This window comes from Bos indicus, chromosome 3 (assembly GCF_029378745.1).
Source record: "Bos indicus isolate NIAB-ARS_2022 breed Sahiwal x Tharparkar chromosome 3, NIAB-ARS_B.indTharparkar_mat_pri_1.0, whole genome shotgun sequence".
In the NCBI taxonomy this organism is placed as follows: Eukaryota; Metazoa; Chordata; class Mammalia; order Artiodactyla; family Bovidae; genus Bos; species Bos indicus.
Window position 1 is genome coordinate 75,374,646 of NC_091762.1, and position 25,233 is coordinate 75,399,878.

The 25,233-nt window shown below is 36.1% G+C and overlaps 1 protein-coding gene across 7 annotated transcripts in view; it reads right to left on the minus strand.

Annotated features, from left to right (window-relative positions):
• Positions 1-25,233, minus strand: part of LRRC7 (leucine rich repeat containing 7) — a 631,844-nt gene that overhangs the window by 89,214 nt on the left and 517,397 nt on the right. For 4 of the 7 annotated variants that reach the window (XM_070786330.1, XM_070786326.1, XM_070786327.1 and 1 more), the window contains 2 exons: positions 23,951-24,091; positions 12,077-12,196 (listed from right to left, as the gene is read on the minus strand). The exons of 1 other annotated variant lie outside the window; for it this stretch is intronic. In XM_070786330.1, the coding sequence (XP_070642431.1) occupies positions 12,077-12,196; positions 23,951-24,091 (261 nt within the window). The remainder of the gene's footprint in view (positions 1-12,076; positions 12,197-23,950; positions 24,092-25,233) is intronic. 2 more of the 7 variants (XM_070786329.1, XM_070786328.1) reach the window with 2 other exon arrangements.

Here is a 25,233-nt window from a genome sequence, read left to right on the forward strand (position 1 = left end):
ATCCAGCCAGTCCATCCTAAAGGAAATCAGCCCTGAATATTCATTGGAAGGACTGATGTTGAAGCTGAAACTCCAATACTTTGGCCACCTGATGGCAAAGAGCTGACTCATTTGAAAAGACCCTGATACTGGTAAAGATTGAAGGCGAGAGAAGGGGACAACAGAGGATGAGATGGTTGGATTGCATCACCGACTCAATGGACATAAGTTTTAGTAAACTCTGGGAGTTGGTGATGGACAGGGAGGCCTGGTGTGCTGCAGTCCATGGGGTCTCAAAGAGTTGGACATGACTAAATGACTGAACTGTACTGATAGGTAGTGGAGTAATCATATAAAAATCAAATGACACGAAATGGAATCTTATCACTTTGATAGTCTCTATTTGGCAGCAATCCTTAGTCATCTGCCGGTATTCATATTGTTTAGGCCTTCAAACTACATATTCAGTCACAGACATTTTCATTACAATGGATCAAATTCACATTTTCTTTTTGCTCTTAAATTTCTTCGGAAATGAAGATAGTATAAATATTGTTATCTCCATTTTCTGAAGTCAACTATTTGTTTGTTTTAAGGAACAAATGTTATGAACTGATGAAATAAGTAGTTTAATCTGCCACTGTTTCTATTGCTTTAATCTGTGACAAATTTTTTTTACCTCTCATTTAAGAACCATTTGATAGACACTCTTTGGGCTTTCACTTTTATTAGGGAAATAATTTAGAATCAGTCTGGATGAGAACAATCTCCAGATTTTATGACAGTGATGTCCCTTACTATTGGATACAGCTATATTTTTTGCACTGGCATTAGGAGATAAAGTAATATGCTTTACAAGTTAAAGAATTAATGCTGTATTAAGTAAGAAAAGTCTAATACAAAAACAACTGTGGAACTAACAATACTTTATTCACCTGTCACTGTTCCTGTAAGTTAGACAAGAAATTTTCCATTGACATTTCTACAACTTCCTCTGTGCATTATTTTTGAGAACAAATTTAATTGCATAATAGAAGTAGAATAGGTTTTAAATATACCTATGACTGAAATAATACTAAAGTCAACTGATTAAAATACATCATCCTGACTGTTCAGATTTACAAAAGAAGTATTGGAAATGGATCATTAAATAGAGGATATTATTTCATTGATTTCTTCAAACTTTTCTTCCTGATTCAGCTACTAAGTGTATGGAACTGCCTTTGAAGGATCCCATTTTCATGGAAATTTTGACTTCCTACCAGCCATGTACTCTTGCTTTGGCAATTAATTCTCATTTAGCAAGGAAGTCTTTATATATTTTCAGCCTTTTCTCTCTCACATAAATAATTACCAATTATAGGGAGATTTGAATCTAACTGGATATATTCATTCTTACTCCTCTAGTATAGCAAAAGGCATGGCTGCATAGACTCACTAGAACAGGTAACATGATAATTAATGACCTTTTTTTAAAAGGGTACATTCAGTTCATCTGAATAATAGTTCTGATCCTGGTAGCCTGAAAGAAGTGCAGTTTAAAATTCTCAAGGCTAAATTTGAACCCTTAGTTTATAATTCTTATAATCATTCTTTGGATTATTTGACATATTTTAATTTGTAGAACTTTAAACAGTGCATTTTTATCCTATTCTAGAACAATAATATATTTATTCCATAAAGATCATGCTGAGGCTAGTCTAATAGAGACAGAAGCATACATTTGTTAGGGAGGGGAAATTAGTGGATATTTCTTAACAAATAGTCACTAAATATAAGCCTCAAGAATTTCAACGAGCTCTCAATAGGTGTTTGATGTATGCTCAGTCACTCAGGCATGTCCAACTCTCTGCAACCCCATGGACTATGGCCCACCAGGCTCCTTGCTCCATGGTATTTTCCTGGCAAGAATACTGGAGTGGGTTGTCATTTTTCTCCTCCAGGGGATCATTCCGACCCAGGGATCAAATCTGCCTTTTCTACATTTCCACTGAGCCGTCTGGTGTTTGATGGATGCCTAAAAATTTCATCAATAGTTGATCCTTAACCACAAAAGTCTCATAAGATATAATTTTTACCTACTTACTTCTATTTTTGCTGCCGCTGCTGCTGCTGCGTCGCCTCAGTCATGTCTGACTCTGTGTGACCCCATAGATGTCAGCCCACTAGGCTCCTCTGTCCCTGGGATTCTCCAGGCAAGAACACTGGAGTGGGTTGCCATTTCCTTCTCCAATGCATGCAAGTGAAAAGTGAAAGTGAAGTCGCTCACTTGTGCCTGACTCTTAGCGACCCCATAGACTGCAGCCTACTAGGCTCCTCTGTCCATGGGATTTTCCAGGCGAGAATACTGGAGTGGGGTGCCATTGCCTTCTCCAACTTCTGTTCTTAACCCTTCCTAATCTGTGATAATTATGACAGCCCTTCAGGCAACTGATGTGTTTGGAACTGTTGCTTAAAACACCTTTTTTAACTGACGTGTGAAATTAAGACGTGAATACATACTATTCACACAGATATTCAGTTCTAGATTATTTCTGAAAACCCAAACTCCAAGAAAAGTAGAGTTGTGTCACCATAGATCTAGAGAGCCATATTCAAAGTTCTGTTAGGAATAGAGGTTCTTTTTCATTCGGACACATTTGGTATTTTCCCATGGTTCCACTTTCCTTTTTAAACTTAGCTCCTGCGAAAAAGTGGCTTTTGGTCAAGAGAAAAATTCTGAATATATCTGTGTATGAAATGTTACTCTGGGGACAACAGATAGGTCTAAATTTTTTTTATTTGGTTTTAATAATTAAAGAAATCTGTAATTGTATGACTTCATCATCAATCTACCCTTTCACTGACTCTCTTCTCATTTTGGTGGCAGAGCTTACTGACAGCAAAAGTATTCAACTGCTATTTTTTCTAGAAGTCCAGAAACCTCAGTAGAAGTGACACCAACATGAGTAGGAGTGACGAGAAGAGGATGGTTGAAGGAAGCAAGGAGAACCTTAACCTACCAACTGACTCCAAAAGATCTCCTTTCCGACTTTATACAAATGTTTGGGGCTGAAAATGACTCTATAAAATAATTCCAATCTGTTGTTGAGTTTCTGTGATGACTGAGTCTACCAGAAGAAAAATGTACTCCAACCAGTGCAAAATTTGCTATCAGAGGAGAAAAATGAGGCTTGGGAAAGAATCAGAAAAGAGGAAGCCAGAATTGTGCTTGGCATTACTCACAATAATAGAGAATATTGTTTTCATTTGCTTATGAACTGATGAAGCCAAGACATTACTCCTGGGTATTCTTCACAGTTAATAATGTGTATTGCTTTAGGAGGGAAACAATACAAATCCTCAGGCAAAACTTACACTACTTGACATATTTCTTTCTGTACAAAAGGAGAGTTTAGCTATAGCATTGAAATTCACTAAAGTTTCAGAATTTTTTAAATTTCAATTTTACTTTAAACTAGAACAGATATTCTTGACTCTTATGTTTGTGATGGAAATAGGAAGCATTTCTATTTCCCTGTCTCCTATCTCTCATATGTAAGGTTTACTCAGTTGATTTTCCTATCTGCTTCATCCACATCTGTCTTGCTCTCTTATAGCCTCAAAATTTATTCTACTTACTGCCATCCCTATGTTTTCCAATATTTAAATCTTCATTTCTCTTTCTTATCTACTCCAGACTTTATTTCTATTTAAGTGAGCTACATCCACCCTCCACCCCTACCCCACTTCCTGTCCCCTGCCTTTGATATAAAGGATTCCAACAGCAGCACTGCCCACTCTCAGTTAAACTGCAAAAGCCAAGAACTGTAGTTGCATTTATTTCAGTTCTATATTTATATAGACTACTGATAGCAATATTTGCTTTTAAAGGCAAAAGTTTTGGAGAAAATTACTTTTCAATGACTACAACTTTAAAGATTAAGATTTTTTATGTGTGTGTGTATGTATGTGTGTGTTTCACTCAGTCATGTCCAACTGTTTGCAACCCCATGGATGATAGACTACCAGGCTCCTCTGTCCATGGAATTTTCCAGGCAAGGATACCAGCGGGTTGCCATTTCTTTCTTCAGGGTATCTTCCCAACCCAGGGATTGAACCCAGGTCTCCTGCATTATAGGAGACAGATGCTTTACCATCTGATCTACTAGGGAAGCCCCAAGATTTTTTATAGCACAGCAATAAAATGATTTTATTTAAATCACTAAATGTATGAGTGAAGTTGATTTTTTTTAAACAACTACTTCTCATTTAAAAAATGACATAAATCTATTCTTACCCTGTGAAAAATTCTACAACAGACAGATTTTCATTACCAAGTGAAAAATTAATCCCAGTGGTAATTTGATTCAGTTGCTTTAAACACAGACAATGGTGTGGCTGCATGGTATTCAATAGCAAAACAATTTAAGATTTTCAAAATATATTTTAGACATTTTCTAAATAAGTATATAAAGAAACATACATTATACTAAGTAAAATGCATTATACTAAGAAATATGCAAATGGCACGATTATAATAAGGAGTGAATATTAATAAATTAAATAAATTTTAATATTAATACATTATACGATCTGAAAAGCAAAAATTCTGATTTGGGGGTCTGTGAAAGAAAAGATTAAAAGAACACAAAAATAACCAAACCTCACATAAGTGAAAGTGAAAGTGGCTCAGTCGTGTCCGACTCTTTGCGACTCCACGGACTATACAGTCCATGGAATTCTCCAGGCCAGAATACTGGAGTGGATAGCCTTTCCCTTTTCCAGGGTATCTTCCCAACCCAGGGGTTGAACTCAGGTCTCACACTGCAGGCTGATTCTTTACCAGCTGAGCCACAAGGGAAACCTAAACCCCACATAATTTCTTTCAAATTTCTTTTAGTTTCTTCTAACGAGTTTCTGGGCATGCCTCAGAGATGATGAACAACTGGAAATCTTGAAGCTCTGAATGGTTGAGCAGGCATTGTAGATGTGGAAAAACCATGGGCAAGCTCAACAGAACTCATCTGTGAGCCAAGACTTAATTAGCTGCATTTTTATACCTTTTTCTTCAATTATGTTCATCCTGATGTTGACCTTGAAACCCACCTTTATTACTCTAACTGCCAAGTCATTATGCACTTAGAACAAAAGACACTTGAAAGAGGGCAGAGTCACTAATGTTGCAAGAGATTTGAATGTCTAGTCTTTACACATTAAAAACTTTCAGATTTAATATCACTGAAATTTTAAAGTTTCTTGGTTTTCTTTTACAAGAAGGGAAAGAATTTAAGTTTCATTTGTTTTAAAGAATGCTTCTGCAATGCAGGAGACCTGAGTTTAATCCCTGGGTCAGGAAGATCCGCTAGAGTAGGAAATGGCAACCCACTCCAGTGTTCTTGCTGGGGAAATCTCATGGACAGAGGAACCTGTTGAGCTATAATCCATCGGGTCACAAAGAGTCGGACAGGGCTGAGCATGCATGTGTGTGATCTTGGCAAGTAACTTAACCTAAACTCCAAGTCTCTAACTGAGAAAGCCTAAACTCAGTTTCTTCTTTCATTAAAGTGGACAAAAATAATAGTGCTTACCTCATATGATTGCTGTGAGGATAAGATGAACAAATACATTCAAGTATTTAGCACAATGCCTGATATGGTACCTCATAGTTCTTCCCAAGGTGACTGCAATATAATTCGATAGACTGAAGCAGTAAAAACAATGACGTGATACGACGACTAAAATACAAACCCTCCTTCTGAGAGCACTGTTGTTTTCAGTCACCACAAAAGTTTCAACTAATCCTCCAAGTGCTCAAAGTAGTACTGCCCGGAGTTCGAGGAGTGGGGCAGATTTACCTCACTGTGACATCCTCTAGCAGTGATTCACAGACTTGAAATAATGGATATTAGAATTTGGGATTTTGGAGACTGACATAGCAAGAGAGAATTTAAACTACCTCCTATGATTATATCACTAAAAAGCAGGCTAAGATTTAACACCCTCAACACTTTGCTATATATTATCCACTCTCAGATATATAGAACAAGACAGTGGATGCAGGAGCAAAATTCTTTTATATTTTGTTTATTTTATATATCTAAATCTCTGGATCCACAACTTGGTGGGTACCCACAATTTGTTCTCCTATAATGCTTGGAGTACTGCTAGGCATAGCCATGCTTACGTGATAAGTTGCTTCAGTAATGTCCAGCTCTTTGTAACCTTATGGACTGTAGCACTCCAGGCTCCTCTGTCCATGGGATTCTCCAGGCAGGAATACTGGAGTGGGTTGTCATGCCCTCCTCCATGGGATCTTTCTGACCCAGGGATCAAACCCGTGTCTCCTGCAGCTCCTGCACTGCAGGTGGATTCTTCACCATTAGCCACTAGGGAAGCTCTGCATAGCCATGCTGCTAAGTCGCTTCAGTCGCGTCCGACTCTGTGTGACCCCAAAGACAGCAGCCCACCAGGATCCCCCGTCCCTGGGATTCTCCAGGCAAGAACACTGGAGTGGGTTGCCATTTCTTTCTCCAATGCATGAAAGTGAAAAGTGAAAGTGAAGTCACCCTGTCGTGCCCGACTCTTAGCAACCCCATGAACTGCAGCCTACCAGGCTCCTCCATCCGTGGGATTTTCCAGGCAAGAGTACTGGAGTGGGGTGCCATTGCCTTCTCCATAGATGTCACCAAAATTAGTTTAAAAGCTACAGTAGCTACAACTGAGAGTCAAAGGTTCAATCAAAGCCTTTCTAAAATGGATTCCCCACTGAATCTCTGCAGTATCACAGTAGTTTCTGATCACAGTAGTATCAAAGTATTAATGCTACATAGTAGGGTTATCACAGTAGAAGCATCACAGGAATATCTCTTGACATAGAGATAAGATTGAAAAAAATCTTCTACAGAGACTTGGTGAAAGACTCAAATGGGGTACTGGCTAAGACTTCACCAATTAATATCCTTTGATTCCCATTCTATTTGTAGTTTAATTTCTGATTCTTAATTCTCATCCTATTCAGGCTTCCCTGGTGGCTCAGACAGTAAAGAATCTAATGGCAATGCAGGAGACCTGGGTTCAATTCCCCGGGTTGGAAAGATTCCCTAGAGAAGAGAATGGCTACTCACTCCAAAATTCTTGCCTGGAGAATTCCCTGGACGGAGGAGTCTGGCGGGCCATAGTCTATGGGATCGCAAAGAGTTGGACACGACTGAGCTACTAACACTTTCACACTTTCATCCTATCCAGCCTAATGGCTACTCGTTTCAGGACAACTGTAAAACTAACACTGACTTTAAAAAACATTAATTGCAGAATAAAATATAACCTCAAATAATAATAGTATCCTTTTCACACCTATTTCAGTCAATCTGGAAGCCCAGGCTAATAATCATTGTCATTTCTTTTCTTTAGGTTGATTCTCACTAGAATCTTAACTTGATATCCTCAATTAATATATAATAAAAAACTAAAATCGAACATTTAAAAGAATCATCATTCTTTTTACTCTGTGAGGTAATAGCAAACATACCCATTTTAGGTTCTGAAATTTCAGATTTTAGGCAAAAGTGCTATACAATATAGGGTGGCCAGAAAATGCTTATGATAGTAGGAAGAAGATATAAATGAGTTTACACACGAAACATACAGAAAGTTTAAAGACATATTACATTATTTTACAAAATGATTAATAAAGTTTTCAGATAGATTAAACAATTATTTAGCTATTAATAAGAGGCACTAGCTCACAAATGTTTAATCAATAGATAATTGCATGGGATTCTCAAAGCAAGGAGAGAAACAAGCAAATGATCATCATGAGTTGTACTGCTGATATGATTAAACATAATAACATGGACTTTGAAAATAGATTTTGTGTAAAATGGATGTATGTATGGATAATGTGAACACCTATTCATTCCATTTAGAGTAATAAATGAATAAAACTTTTCCTTTTATGGGGAAATTATTGAAGCCCTTTGCAACCAAGTAAGTGATATGGTTCTTTTCTTTGGTCAGGTTATTTAAGGATCCCTTGGCTCTGATAGGTATTTCTTCAATTTCTCCTCTTTCTTCATAAAGAAGTAAATTTTCCTACTTTTCTGAGATCTTTCAACTTTCTCTTCACCAATCATTACTCAACAGCCTTTAAATATAATCAGGTGTTTGCCATCTTAAGTATCACGTCTATCTTCCTCATACCCTCTTCCAGAGTCTACCATAATTCTCTCTTTTTAAAAGGAAACTACTTTTTGAGTTTTCTAAGTTTCTGTCTCTATTTCTTAATGTTGGTTAGTATGGATTCAGCTCCATTGATTAAATAAATTACTCTTGCCAAGACAACCAATAACCTTTTGGTTGCTAAAGTCAAAGTCTTTAGTAATACCTTGCTTGATTTTTTTGGCACCATGTGATACTGTTGACCCTTCCTTCTTTTAACATTTTTTTTTTTTTTTTTTAGTTCCAAGATGCTGTCACTTTTCTTTGTTTTTTCCTTCTACAGCTTTTTACTTGTCATTGGAGTGTAAAGCCCCATCTATTCTACTCCAAATGACCAGTCAAAGCCAATCATATAGTTTTATTCATCTTGCTATGGGTGAGAAATCCTTACCTATTTTGGATCAGTGAGATGTAAAAAGAGGCTTGTTGGGAGATTTAGGGAAGAAAGGCTTTGCTTGTAAGAGACAGCTACTGAAAACTTGGTTCTCTCTCCTTATAAACTTGAAAGAGGAAGCTTGTTATCTTCAACTGTCATAGGTAGCCATCTGATAATTATGAGAGGAACCAATTTTAGGATAGAGCCAACAATATGAATGGAAGAGTGGAGAGGGGAAAAACCCCAAGTATTTAAAATTATCTTTGTTGTTCAGTTGTCAAGTGCAACTGTTAGCGACCCCATGGACTGCAGCATGCCAGGCTCCTCTGTCCTCTACTGTTTTGCTCAAGTTCATGTCCGTTGAATTGGTGATGCTATCTAATGATCTCATCCTCTGCTGCCCTCTTTTTATTTTGCCTTTAGTCTTTCCCAGCATCAGGCTCTTTTCCAGTTATCTAACTGAAGGTTAATCTGAGGCTAGCCTAGATTTGTCTACTTACGTTAGTGAAATATTTCTTTAATGTTCAAGACTAAAATTTTCTATAGCTTGTGGTAGAAAAAACCTTACTGATAAAATCTTTAGCCATTTCTTCTCTGTAATTCTAAGAATATGTCATATGTTGGTGTTCCGTGGAGCTCTGTGTCTTCTGTCTTATTCATAACTCAGTTATGACTTATGTTTTAATGATTGCTAAATTTGTATCATCAACTAAGACTTCTCTCCTGAACTCCTGAAAAATATATCTAAATATCCACTGAAAATTTCCACTCAGATTTTCTAGAAGATATCTCAAATCAACATTTTAACTTTTTTTTGTTGTTGCACAGCATAGTATGTAGACTCTTAATTCCCTGAGCAGGGATTGAACTCCTGCCTCCTGCTTTGGAAGCATGGTGTCTTAAGCACTGACCTTCCAGGGAGGTCTTAAATCAACATATTAAAACTTAAACTCCCTTCCTCTCTTCCACTTCCACTTGTTACTCGTTTTGCCACCCCACCTCAGTGAATGGCACATCATGACTCATACAAATTAGAAACCTGGTTATCAATCTTAGAACTATTATCTGTCTTTTATGCCCTATGTACAGTCAATCACAAGATCATGTTGGCTCTATCTTTTAAGAATATACCAAGTCTTTGCATTTCCTCTCTACCACTCATTGCTTCCATCCACTCTCCCTTGGATTACAAGAGAAGCTTTGTAAATTGTTCCATGGCCTCAAATCTTTCTCCTTTCCAATTCTTTCTCAGAAAACCTGTCAAAGTGCTCTTCAGGTAAAAATTTAATGATGCTTTCCCCTGTTTAAAACACTTCTTCCCATTTCTTTCAGGATAAAGCTCAGCATAGTCTGGTTTATGCTTATACTTCTGGCCTTATTTTCACACCATCCTTCTCTCTTGCTGCTGCTGCTAAGTCGCTTCAGTCGTGTCCGACTCTGTGCAACCCCATAGACAGCAGCCCACCAGGCTCCCCCGTCCCTGGGATTCTCCAGGCAAGAACACTGGAGTGGGTTGCCATTTCCTTCTCCAATGCAGGAAAGTGAAGAGTGAAAGTGAAGTCGCTCAGTCCTTCTGACTCTTAGCGACCCCATGGACACAGCCTACCAGGCTCCTCTGTCCATGGATTTTCCAGGCAAGAGTACTGGAGTGGGGTGCCACTGCCTACTCCATTCCTTCTCTCTTAACTTTCTTCAATTTCTTTACTAAATAGGTGTCCTTTCCAGGTGCTCTCCCAGCCCTGTATTCCATCCTCACAGGACTGTATTTATCTGCAGTGCTGGATATTGCTCAATAGGCAGATTAATAACATGTGTAACACCTGCAAACCAGGATATTAACAATTATTTTGGGTAAAATAATTTGACATTTAATTTATATTTTTAAAAAAGCACTGAAGCATTCATCAATGGAAAAAATCACTTAAGTTACAAAGAAAGTATGTGATTGTGTAGAGTATATGTTATGAAGCACAATTACAAAATGAACATTCATGAGCTTAAGAACTAGAGTTAAGAACCACAATTCAGCTGAAGAAACAGAATACTACTACTACTACTATCAGCTTTCTCCTTGATCATCCTATCCCTAGATCCTATCTCTTTAGAGACAACCATAATCCTAAATTTTATGCTAACCATTCCCTTATAAAAAGTTTTCTCACTCATATACTTATGTCTAAATAATATATTTTAGTTTTACTTGTTTTTGAGACATAAATATGGAACTCTTTTTAACTGATTCAGTTACATTTGCTTTATTTTTTGCTCTTGATGTATGCCATCACCCGAAACTTGTTCCTCACTCAAACTATGCTTCTAAAGTTTATACATGTTATCCTAATTATAGCTAACAAGTGTTCATTGCTGCAAAATATTCCTTTGTGTAAATAACAGAATTTACTTTCTCACATTCTTTGTAATAGACAGATTTATCCAGTTTTCTACCATTGTAAGCTTTACAAGTATCTTCAATGACATACACAAGAATTTTGCTAGGATATCTTAGGAGGGCAATTGTTGGAATGTTGGATATATTCATATTCAGCTTTTATAAGAAAATTTATTGTCAATGTGATTGTGTTTTATACTCTTTCAAGAGGTATAAAGGAGTGCCCACTACTCTTATACTTGGAAACAGCTTACAGTTTAATACTTCTTAATTTTTGATAGTCTAGTAGGTTTAAAATAACATCTTTTTGCTTTTTTCCTGATTGATAAAAAGTTCAGTTTTAATATTAATTTACTCTCCCAATTGCTTTTATTTTTACCATACTTTTGGTATTGTGTTATCCATCTTTTCATATTTTTGGTAGGAGTTTTAAAAAATATATTCTGGAATATTAGTCTCTTGTCCTTCATATATGTTGCAGTTATCTTCTCAGTTAGCACTTTCTTTTTACTCCTTTAATGGTGATTTAACATGAAGTATTATAATCACCTACTTATCACTCAGCCTATCTCACCAGACTAACAGGTTCTAGAGGTAAGACACCACACTATATCTTATTCATTTTTGCACCCTAACATCTAGCAAGACCTCAACACACAGTAGGGCTGCTTCATACATACAGTTGCTCATTAAGTGTTTAATGAATGAATGACAGAATGAATGAGTTGCTATGATTTTACAGGTGATGAATCAATCTTTTAGTGGTCAAATTTCATTGTTTACAAATTGGTTACACTATGATGCTGAATCAGAGCTCAGAAAGTATACACTATACAATTTCCTGCACTTGTACTTCAAAGGTGGGTGTCAGGCATTAATAAGAGGTGATAAATTTTCAGAGAGGTGGCAGGATGTTGTTTATAAAAATTCATTACCAGCTCTGAACATTTGGCAATATTCACTTTTCATTTTTTTCAACACACTTACAGTTAGCCAAACTCCCTATTGTAGGATAGTGTTTAGCCTAAATTTATCACAAAGTTAGAAATGATGTTAAGACACAAGATATGGATTACATATTACAATGGATATGCAAGGTTCATGGTTTGTGTCATTAATTTGAAATTGGTTACCTTTTTAGTAATGGTGTCCGGAGGTACATCCCGCCTCCCAAGAGGATAAGGATTCCATTGGCCACTAGGAGAAACATCTTCTTGTCCATTGTCTAAAATGTTGCTTTGCTGGGACGGGGTCTATTGCAAAAATGGTATGGCATTCTTTAGTGATGTAATAGAAGTTTATCATAGTTTTCTGAAAAGAGTCCCTAATGATTATGGTAAAATTACTTTTTTTAAATTGCAGAAAAACATATATCCTAAACTGGAGGTACTTTTATCCACTATTTACTTGATAAGAATTGTAAATTAATAGCTTTTTGGAAGCAATGAGGAATTCAATTAAAATAACCATCTTAGAGTTATTTACTGAATTTTAAAGAGAAGTTTAAATTTGCAGTACTGGAATAAAAATAATCAGAATAAAATTAACCAATTGTTAAAACCACATTTAAAAGTTGCTTAAGTTACTTCTTTAGTATGATCTTAGCATTTAGAATATAAACTGAAACCATACAGTACACAGTATGTAATTTCTAATATTCCAAACCATAATCTAAAACAAATTTTATAAAGCTGTACTGATTCTGGGAGAATGTGTCTTGCACTAATCTACAATGATGTTAACACTAGCATAGTGTGAGATTCATGGTACTATGACATTATCTATAGATCACTTAGAGGAAAAACTAACATATCAAAAAGTATTGGGCTGTTAGAATTTTGGTTTAAATAAATCATAATTGTTTTGACTCCAAATTTATTTATGTAGATCATTTATATATTAAAGATTAAACTCTTCATATATATTTTATTTTTGGCTGGTTAACTGCTTATTATTTTTTAACAAATAACAATTCTCCTGTCTCTGTTATTATTACTAGTATATATTTTGGGAGGCATTTGTAATCTGATCTAAGTAACAGAAGGTAATCATACACCAAGAGAAAGCCTCCTATGGAGGGCTACAGTAGTGGGATATTTTTCCTGTCGAAGCAGATTAACTTTTTGTATAGACTTTTTTCTCCTTTAGCCTATAGGATATACAAGCACTGCCTGATTTCCTGGGGAATTCTTATATGGTGAGATATTATAGTCAGTGTTTCTTATGCCATTTACCCCACATATTTTGGAGGATCCCTATGGATAGAGAAAGTCTGGTTAGAGAGTGTATGTGCAGTTCTTTGTGTGAAGAATTGTCCTCCAACCCTGGAATGAGAGAACTGGGCCATTCTCTTCATAATATGGTGCAGATGCATGGCTTGCCAGGCTTCATTCAGTTATACTGAGTGGTCCTAACTGTTCTCCTTTATAAAACAATTATATAATGATCCTATCTGCATTTTGATTACATGCATTTTAAAAAAGCATTGCTTGGAACTGTTAAAAATAATATTTACTATGACAAAATTTATTAAAATTTAGGTGAAATTTTTCTGGGGTCTAGTGGATATAGTGAAAGTAAGGAAATAATTCAGTTTTCTTCTTGTATTTTTGACTGTGTGAATTCCTTTTTTAAGAGTATTAGAAAGTATGAAAAAAGAGAAAAAGGTAGTGAATTGAGGCTCCTGGGTTAGTTAGGAATGAATTTACCTGTGTTTGCTTGAAAATCAGATACAGGTTAACATATTTAAGACGACTTCCCTGGTGGCTCAGATGTTAAAGCATCTCCCTACAATGTGGGAGATCCAGGTTTGATCCCTGGGTTGGGAAGATCCCCTGGAGAAGGAAATGTCTACCCATTCCAGTATTCTTGCCTGGAAAACCCCATGGATGGAGGAGCCTGGTAGGTTACAGTCCATGGGGTCACAAAGAGTGGGACACGACTGAGTGACTTCACTTTAACATATGTGACATATATATTACTTGAAAATAACCAGACAGCTCTTCAATGACCATCTGCCTGATTTCAAGCATTAATTTTCTAATCTTTATCTTTTAGAGATTAGTGTTTATATATGCCCATGCATAATTTTTCTAGCTAATATTATGAAAAATAAAATTTTTTAAATTAAGCAGTTAAAATACAGTTATGCAGAGTGGGCACTACTGGACAGTTTTCTTTTTGAATTTTTAGTATGCATGTCATTGCTGGTTTGATTTCTTTGCCAGTAAAGCGGGATTATAAATATATTCAACTAGCTCGGTCTGTGGAACACAGTTTTGCAAAGTGGCCAGAATTAAGCACAAATAATCCTTTTTTTCTCCATTTCATTCCCATCTTTATCACTATTTCCTCTACTAAACTTCCGTCAGCTGCCCCGACATGACTCTTAGTCACAGAGAACAACTGAACTTGCAAGATTCTTTTTAATGTTAAAAAGGCTAAAACCCTTAGTCAAAATCCTAAGATCATGATGATATAGATTCTTCATTCATTTACCGATTAATCTTTCTCTTTTTAAAATTAGAACAACTCCATCAATTTCTGTATGTTACAGGAGCCAAAGAGAACATAAATACACAGACACATGAAAAAAAAAATACTTTGACTAGACAACAAGAGTAAGGAATTTCCTGAAAGCAATTTCCTTTATTCATTTCCAGAATGCTCTGGCTTCTTTGTTTCTCTTAAGTAAGACACTTGAGGAGTGACTTTGGTTTTCAAACGTGGAAATACTGTGAAAACATTTATTTATGTTTGGGAGGGAGGAATCCAAAAGAGAATTATGTAGTGGGTTCACATTTTTTATCAAAAGGAATAAGTATAGCTATTTACCAAAAAAAATACTTTCAATAAAGTGCTCCTGAACTGTCCAAAAATGCAGTTGTTTAGTGGTTAAAATTTTATGAAATGTTAAAAGGAGCAACCAAAAAGTGTAAAAAGAATAATGAAGCTATCATTTATTATTTCAAAGAACATAACCAATTGAGTTCAGTTTTCATTCAATTATCTTTAGTATCACATTCGAGTTATTTTCTTTAGATACTTTAAAAGATTAAGAATTAGTCTTTTCCTCACCACATATATATATAACCAATTAAACATAAAATATGTGGAAAAGCATCACAATATAGGATTTCTTCAAGCTTCTAAATTCTGCAGATCCTTAATATTTCAAAATAAAAGAGAAAATGGTCAGTGTGATTTACTTAAAAGTCAGAAATTACACTTAAGAAATTCAGTAACGTTAGAAGAAGTTTTGCTGAACAGACACTAGTCCAAAAAACAACTGCAAACATTTGCAGATTTAACATTTGTGATTTTGACTACTGCGAATGATCACAAGCCTCCATTGGAAGAAGTAATTTCTGATTTTGCTGAGACATAATGTGTATGAATATATGTGTCTTTGTGTGTCTATATATCTGTGTATGTACAAGCATGTATATGAGTTGTATGCATGCATGTGTGCATATGCGTGCCTCTTTGTGAGTATATGTGTATGTACAGGATTCACATATATGAGTAAATGGGCTTAGCTGCTCCTGAAGGTTTGCTCTTGACTGTTAATTGGTGGGGGCATTGCAAGCTTGGGAAATTAACTTATGGCAATTAGCTGGAAGAATTATATCAGAATAGTATTATAATTTGGCACTTTGCAAAGGTCTTGGGATATATTACTTAAGAACTCAAGGATTATTTTGCTTAGTAATTGGCACATAGTTCACAAAGGCACATAGTTAACAAATGTGTTGAAAACAACTTTCCCCAAAGTATTTTCAGTGAAATTATTGTTATATTATTCTTTTTCTGAAAAAAAGTAGGTCATAAAGACAAATATATATCAAGCTTGAATCTACATCATTATGATTTCACAGATATCAATCTGAAGATGGTAATGTAATATCCAGATGATCTTTAAGCTATTGTTTCATTATAACGGTGAGGAAGCATCTGTATGAGTACAAGATTATTTTGGTAGTTTTAGTCATTGTCTATGAGGAATTATGTGGATTTACAGACTGAAGGATTTTTTCATAATTAGAAAGATAAGTGAATCCTTCCTGAGTGATAGGTAGCCAATAATAGATGCAGCAAAATCAAGAGAAACTATAGGCATACATTAACTCAAGGTTCTACATAAATCTTGCTTTGCTTTCAGCAAACAAAACAGAACTGGAATTAAATAAATAACCCTTGGAACTTGGGTGAATGAATACATGTTGGATACTGGAACTATCTGATCCTGAGTAATGTGCATATATCTATAAGAAAGGACATTAGAAATTTAAAGAGTTTATGTGCAAACATTCTCTAATTCAATGATAGTAGAATGAGTATCAACTAATAAAACAGTGAGGTCATCTTCTTCCAGGCAAAATTATATTAAAATATTATTTAATACATGTTCCCATAATTTCAACTTCTCTTCCCCTGAAATTATAATTTATATTAGTGTCTGCTTCAATAGCCAATAAGTAGTAGGAGCTATGGAATAATATTATGGTGGTAGAAGTTAAAAAAAAGAACAAGAAAAAAAATTATCTATTTCTCCAGTGCAGAAGAGACCACACTATTTATATTGGCAGCTGGACACCTGCAGATAGGGTGTTGGAAAAGGCCAGTGATTTCTTTCCTAGTCTTGCATATCTCTGGAAAAGCAGTAGCATGGATGAGTAACTTGCAATTTTCTTAGGTTCACAACCTTTGGTCTTTTATTGCTACCAAACATATTTCTTGGTGATACTGAGTGCTCAAGAAATGCAAGCATATGTTGAAGAGTGGAAGGTAACTACTAGCATTTATTAAACTCAGCTAAATAAGAAAGTACTGTTTCTATAGCCCATAGGGGATGATTTGGGCTGTGATATATTTTGGATTAGTCAATGCATTCTATTTGTGTATTCTTTTGTGTTTCCTATTCTATACAATGGAGATAATACTTCCATTTATGGTTTTTGGTGAGGGTTGTGTGAAAAAATACATTTAAAGTATCTCATGGTACTAGGTACATAGTCGATTTTCAATAAATCTTAGTCTTTATTCTTCTCCTATCAAGATATCTATTTTTCCCACCATTAATGTGGATAATAAAAATGACAGTTTGAACTGACATTTTGCAATATTATATTTCTTTTGATAACATAAAATTTCAAGACATTAGCTAAGCTCATTTACAACAGAGCACATCCGAAGAAGCACACTGAACCATTAATAAAGTCACAGAAAGTGACCTTAAATGCTTTTTGGAGAGGCAGTTATAAATAAGAAATGAACAAATGAATGAATAAATGAATAAATAAATAAAGACAGAATACTAATAATTTATAATTCAATAGCACATGTGTATGTCTTACATGTTCTGGTAATAAGTACTATGAAATCTTTCAGGAAATTAGAATAAGCATCAAAAAAATGAAAATGTTAAAAAAGAAATTAATTTATCAAACTAATTTTTATGGTTTTTATTTGCATTCTGTTAATATCAAGAGATTCTATAAAGTTACCATAGAAACTGTAATTTACTATTTACAGTACAGAAAGCCTATATTTAGTTTGTAATCCATAAAAAATGTATAATACTAGACTTGGAATATAAGAAATATAAAAAAATAGAAATATTCAAAACATGTATCAAAATCTGAGGGAGCCTTTTCTTTTTATCCACTTAAATATTCATTGTTTAAATGCTTTATCAAGTGCAGAGTTCTTTAATCTTCATCAAAAAACAGTTATATCCTCTAACTAGTTTATTACAAGTTAGCCTAAAAGAAAATTTGGAAAAAAAAGAATTAGACACATTTTGGTAGCCTTAAAAAAAAAAAATCAGCAAACTGAAAAAAACAAATAAATTGCTGAATCAGGACTTCAGGTAGTATTAATACAAATAGCATCTTTTTGTCAATTACCATGAGGGAGTAGAGAGGTAGCAATCACACAAAGGTGCTCTCTCTGGGTACATAACTTGCAAAAAGACAATTTCAGTGTAACAGAAAAAATACAAAAGGATTCTCCTTTCTCCTAATTACAAGAAGTTAAGTCTTGCCAGCAGAGAGTGTGGGGAAAAGGCCTGGATTTCAGCTTCTGAATATTCCCTGGAAAAGGCACCATCTATAAAAAATGGATGCTGCAATTCCCTATCCAGTGCTTAATTGGCAATACATGAAAGCATTTACTTCAGTTCCTTAGGACACTTCATTCATTCTTTCTAGAACAACTCAGCATCATTTACCATAGCACATAAATAGAGAGGCAGTGTTATCATTCAGCAATTTTATGAATAAAAAGACAGCTCCAGTATTTTCAAGGGAGAATGAACAGTTTTGTTAATTTTATCTACTGAAAATGTTTATATTTTGATCTTACTCTATATTTTAGTGCAATTCTCATGGCTAACAATCATTTAGAGGCTCTCATGATATTTAAATAGCTGCTGCTGCTGCTGCTGCTAAGTCACTTCAGTCGTGTCCGACTCTGTGTGACCCCATGGACGACAGCCCACCAGGCTCCCCCGGTCCCTGGGATTCTCCAGGCAAGAACACTGGAGTGGGTTGCCATTTCCTTCTCCAATGCAGGAAAGTGAAAAGTGAAAGTGAAGTTGCTCAGTTGTGTCCGACCCTCAGCAACCCCATGGACTGCAGCCTACCCGGCTCCTCCGTCCATGGGATTTTCCAGGCAAGAGTACTGGAGTGGGGTTGCCATTGCCTTCTCCTAGCTAATATGTATTATTTTAAGTGGTAAGGTGAGAGTGTCGTAATAGATTTTTATATACTTGTAAATCAAAGGAAAATAATTTTTACCTATCTCCTTTCCTGGTGAGAAGAGTTTCCGGAAATTGAGCTTTAGTCATAGGACTGATTATCAATGGGTCAGTGGAGCCAGAAGGGAGACTCTGAGAGGCTGTACCTTAAGAAAGGTTAACCCTAAAGTTTCCCAGGAAAACCAAACAAATTTTATAATTAATAAGCTCTGTGGGAGAGATGTATCTGAGCACAAAGGCAAAAGGGCAGAGACCTAGGTTGGAAAGAAAGGAGTCCCTGGAGTAATTTTGAAACTGACTAAGCATGCGGTGCATACACCTGATAATGTTTTGCAATAGCAGTAGGGGAGGAAAGTTGTCCAGATGCCTACATTTTATAGGCCTTAAAGTGATCATTTGGGTCATATAATAATTTGGGGGCAATGGAGTAGTAATCTTGTTTCTTTTCCATCCTTGCCCTCTCTCTTCTCCTGTTGTTGTTGTTTTTGGTATGAATGAAAAGTGTCAGTTGCTCAGTCGTGTCCGACTCTTTGTGACTCCATGGACTGTAGCCCACCAGCTACTCTGTCCATGGGATTTCCCAGGTAAGAATACTGGAACTGGTAGCCATTTCCTTCTCCAGGGAATCTTTCCAACCCAGGGATCGAACCTGGGTCTCCCTCACTGCAAGCGGTTCTTTACCATCTGAACCACCAAATAATAAAGTATTCGTGATAATTCATTTTGAGATAGGCTATTTCAATACTTGATATTCTTTTTTGATGTGAAGCTGGATGGCAGCATAGTAATTTATTTATACTGAAGTATAGTTGATTTGGGGCTTCCCAGGTGGTAAACAACCTGCCTGCCAATGCAGAAGACATAAGAGATGTGGGTTCGATCCCTGGGTTGGGAAGATCCTCTGGACAAGGGCATGGTAACCCACTCTAGTATTCTTGCCTGGAGAATCCCATGGACACAGAAGCCTGGCAAGCTATAATCCACAGGGTCCTAGGTTGGCCATGACTAAAGTGACTTAGAACACAGGCACCATAGTTGATTTACATTACATTAGTTTCAGCTGTATGCAAAGTGATTCAGTTCTACATATGTGTGTGTGTCTACATACATATATTCCTCAGTTTCTTTTCCATACTTTTTTATTCTTGGTTTGCAATTTAATACAGTTTCCAAAGAGAATTCCTTTAGATCATCTCTTTGCTCAATTGGGAAGTTTGCAATATCTCCAAGTATTATAATTCTGCAACATTTCTGTTACAGATCATCTTGTTGCTGTTTGGTTTTTTAAGTAGTGTCTACTTTTGTGACTCCATGGATTGTAGCCCTCCAGGCTCCTCTGTCCATGGAATTTCCCAGGCAGGAATACTGGAGTGGGTTGCCATTTGCTTCTCCACAGGATCTTCCTGACCCACAGATCAAACCCGCCTCTCCTGCACTGGCAGGTAGATTCTTTATCACTGGGCCACCAGAGAAGATCTGTGCCACCCATAGATCATCTTAGAGCCACAGTTGAATGGGAAAGACTAGAGATCTCTTCAAGAAAATTAGAGATACCAAGGGAATATTTTACACAAAGATGGGCACAATAAAGGACAGAAGTGGTATAGACCTAACAGAAGCAGGAGATATTAAGAAGAGGTGGCAAGAATACACAGAAGAACTGTACAAAAAAGGTCTTTATGACCTGGATAACCATGATGGTATGATTACTCACCTAGAGCCAGACATCCTGGAGTGTGAAGGCAAGTGGGCCTTAGAAAGCATTATTACAAACAAAGCTAGTGGACGTGATAGAATTCCAGCTGAGCTATTTCAAATCCTAAAAGATGATATAAAAGTGCTGCACTCAATATGTCAGTAAATTTGGAAAACTGAGCAGTGGCCACAGGCCTGGAAAAGGTCAAAGAAGGGTAATACCAAAGAATGTTCAGTTGTACAATTGCACTCATTTCACATGCCAGCTAAGTAATGCTCAAAATCCTTCAAGCTAGGCTTCAACAGTACATGAACTGAGAACTTCTAGATGTTCCAGTTGGATCTAGAAAAGGCAGAGGAACCAGGGATCATATTGCCAACATCCATTGGAACACAGAAAAAGCAAGGGAACTCCAGAAAAACATCTGCTTCATTGACTACACTAAAGCCTTTGACTGTGTGGATTACAACAAACTGTGGGAAATTCTTAAAGGGTTGGGAATACCAGACCACCTTACCTGACTTCTGAGAAACCTGTATGCAGATCAAGAAGCAATAGTTAGAACTGGACAGGAGCAATGGACTGGTGCCAAATTGGGAAAGAGTACATTAAGGCTGTATATTGTCACCTGGCTTATTCAACTTATATGCAGAGTACATCATGTGAAATGCTGGGCTAGATGAAGCACAAGCTGGAATCAAGACTGCTGCAAGAAATATCAATAATGTCAAATATGCAGATGACACCACTATAATGGCAGAAAGTGAAGAGGAACCAAAGAGTCTCTTGATGAAAGTGAAAGAGGAGAGTGAAAAGCTGGCTTAAAACTCAACATTCTAAAATCTAAGATCATGGTATCTAGTCCCATCACTTCATGGCTAATAGATGGGGAAACAATGGAAACAGTGACAGACTTTATTTTATTGGGCTCCAAAATCACTGAGGACAGTGACTGCAGCCATGAAAGTAAAAGACGTTTTTCCTTGGAGGAAAAGCTATGATGAACCTAGACAGCATATTAAAAGAGAAGAGACATCATGTTGCTGACAAAAGTCCGTATAATCAAAGCTATTGTTTTTCCAATGTGAGAGTTGGACCATAAAGAATGCTGAGTGCTGAAGAATTGATGCTTTTGGACTGGAGAAGACTCTTGATAGTCGCTTGCACTGCAAGGAGATCAAACCACTCTATCCTAAAGGAAATCAACCCTGAATATTGATTGGAGGGACTGATGCTGAAACTGAAGCTCTAATACCTCAGCCACCTGATACAAAGAGCCAATTCATTTGAAAAGAACCTGGTGCTGGGAAAGATTGAAGGCAGGAGGAGAAGGGAATGACAGAGGATGAGATGGTTGGATGGCATCACTGATTCTATAGACATGAGTTTGAACAAACTCTGGGAGATGGTGAAGGACAGGGAGGCCTGGTGTGCTGCAGTCCATGGGTTTGCAAAGAGTCAGATACAACTGAGCAACTGAACAACAAGAATAGTTAATTAATCCATTCTATAGGGTACCCCAAACAACATCATAAAATTAATACAGCAGCAAAGAGCTATTTAATTTATATCTGGAGAATAATGTACACAATGAGAAACAGTGCTTCAAGTATATTACCATTTTTCAGGCACTGAAATGAAAGTCACTCAGTCACGTCCGACTCTTTGTGACCCTATGGACTATACAGTCTGTGGAATTCTCCAGGCCAGAATACCGGAGTGGGTAGTCTTGCTCTTCTCCAGGGGATCTTTCCCAATCCAGGGATCAAACTCAAGTCTCCCGCATTGCTGGCGGATTCTTTGCCAGCTGAGCCACAAGGGAAGCCCTTTCAGGCACTGAATATGTGTATATTATTCTATAGATTGACAAGAAAACAGGGCAATAAAACTAAGTAAAATTAGGGGCTGTCCATACAATAATTTCAAGGAGTTCAAGCAATAGCTTCTTTCATACCAAGACCTTCTAATTTGCTCTTTGCATTCTGAAATTCTATCATTGTGACTTAAGGGTTTGATTTCTATTTAATTGACAAGCCCTCCAGGAAAGTTGTCTGTTTAAGTTGGTGATAGCTCATCTGTTCCTTAGTGCAAATGAGTTTCAAGGCTCTCATGAACATTGGTTTATTTTTAGGGCAGAGGATGAGCCCTGAGCATCTAAGAAGACATTAAGAACAGGCTCCATTAAAGGAGAGACTCCAGGGAAAAGGGTCTTACTGATAGTAGTGTGCTGGAGCCAACAACACTCAGTCTCAATTTTGAGTTCAGTGACCTCAAGTTACCACTTTGAAATTTCTCAGAGAGCGAGTGTTCTGTCACTGACATAGGCACTGGCCACAGATCAGGCATTTTTCTTCCTGGAGAGACTTTTGCATACAATACTGGCTCTGCAACAGGAGACTGAGGACAGAGAAAATAACTTACAGAAATTCTCAATTAAGTCAGTTTTTTTTTAAGTGATCATGGGTGATTAAAAAAAAAAAAAGCTATGAATAGAAATGTCGTGATGATTTTATTACTCTTCAGAGTAGGAAGCAAAGTATCCAGAGTTAGGGACTGTTATTAAGACTAATTTGACAATAAAATATGAGTTTGAGGTCTTATGACATTCATTTTGCTGGGAGGGTAGTTTGTTTCATATGTTCATTAATTAAGAGAAGAGGGTTTGGAGGCTCCCATCATTCTACTATCCTTACTTTGGCGTTTCTTTTTTTTTTTTTTAATAAAAACTTACTAGGTTAATGACTACATTAAAATATAGTCATAATGGCATAATTGTGCGAAAATGACTCATTAGTCTCCATTGAAATGCAATTAAGACAGATTGCATTAGTCAATTTAAACAGGTATAATGGACATTTTCTGTTTTGCCTGAATAAAACAAGCAGAAATGGTCCTTGGACAATGGAAATATTTTCTCTTATCGTATACGCCTTTTCAAAGGAGTCTACGTTTTCATTTAAAACCATGTCAACTTGCTACTTTCCCATTAACCTAGGATGAGTAAAAATTTGCTAGTTAAGCCACAAATTTGTTTCCCCAAAAATGGGCTAATGAAGCTTTTAGAAGTGCTAATGACTTAATTGTCATTCTAACATAGGGCTCTAGGACTGTTCCAACTAAAATCCAATCATAATTTTTCTTTCTGTTCTCAGAATGCATCAGTAAGAGAGTATAGGACTGTCTCCAAAAAGTAAAAAAAAATGTCAACATGTGTATATATACATATACACACACACGAAAGAAAGAAAAGCAAAGAATAAAAGAAAAAGAAAATGAATAATAAGAAAAATGAATCTTAAAGCAACACAAGAAGCCATGTACCTGCTCAATCCAAAAAGCAAAGCTGTTGAGTAGGAACCTGATAATCATCAGTCTAGCTATCAATATTCATTGAGCAGCTAAGAGCGTGGGCTCTACAGTATTTGCCCTTATGCTTTTTGGACTCCTGAGAGTCTGTAAGCAGGATTGTACATACAGCCTAAACACATTACGTGAACAAACAACATTAACTGGCTTTGGTATGCTGACACATGTAGGGCAGTCCATACTTACTTTCTGAAGAGGTAGTTCTTGTAGATCAAATTTAGACTTAGTCTGCAAGTTTAAAGTCATGCTTCTGCCTGCATGCATTGCTGAAATACCTCCATAGGGCAGCATGCCAAGGTTAACTGTGTTGTGTTTGTAAGCAGCATTCTGAGTAGAGGAAATAATCATGTGACAGGATGTGAACACATGCTCAACAAACTGATTATTACATGAACATGTTTAAATTTATAACATTTAACTTTATGCAGGCAAACGGTAACTTTCTTTTTTAAACATGCACTTGATCAGACAGAAGCATACAGTAAACAGTGTTAGTTATGAACATAATGAGTACCATCCAAAACTACAGAAAACACAAAAAGCAAAGATAACATTCTGTTTTACATTTGTTGCTGTCTCATAGGCATAGAACCTATCTTTTATATATCATGATTGTAGTGACTCTGGACAAATGTTTATCAGTAGTGATCTATTAATTCAAAAATTTCAAACAGTGAGGTCTTAAATTTTGTCAGCTGCAAATCTCATGGTCTCTTTCACATTGTGAGATTAGCAGACACAAAAGACAAATACTAGCTTCTAATTCTGCCTTAAAACTAATGCCCTGCGAAGTTAAAGTGAAAATCAGTTGTTTTATTTTTTTTTTCTGTCTTACAGGCATAATTATGGCACTCAGAAAAAGAGCTGGTCAAAAAGTCATTCAATCTGACCAGTGGATGATTGAATTTATTAATTTAGTTAAACTACTCATTTTGTATGTGAATCTAAATATTCTCTTTTGTTGTTTCTTAAAAATTACATTTTAAACTGATGAAATTTCATAATGAAACTAAAGGAACTATGCTTGAATTATTAACGCTATTTATCTGATATACCTAAATATTTATAGAATATTCTAGTGATATCTGCACTGTGGCTACCCTTCAGTAAGTACGTCTGAAGTTATTCCAAGTGGTTCAGTTTTTTTCTACAGAATTTAAAAATTAAGTCATTTTGCATATCTTGTCATCAGATGGTTTTCATCAGTATAATCTCTACTTCCCACCTATCATGAAAATACAATAACTGACAGCATTTGACCCTTTTAATTAATTTTAAAAAATCTATAGAAATTAGTACACTTTTAAAAACCAAATATTATTGAACATTAGCAGGAGACAGTTATTATTCTGACAGTTATTATTGCATTATTTGCAAAGAAATGATTTTTAGGATCAGAATTTTGTCAACTGATGGTGTGCTGTCAACCAATCATATTTGTTATGGATCCCTGATTATTTCATTCAGAG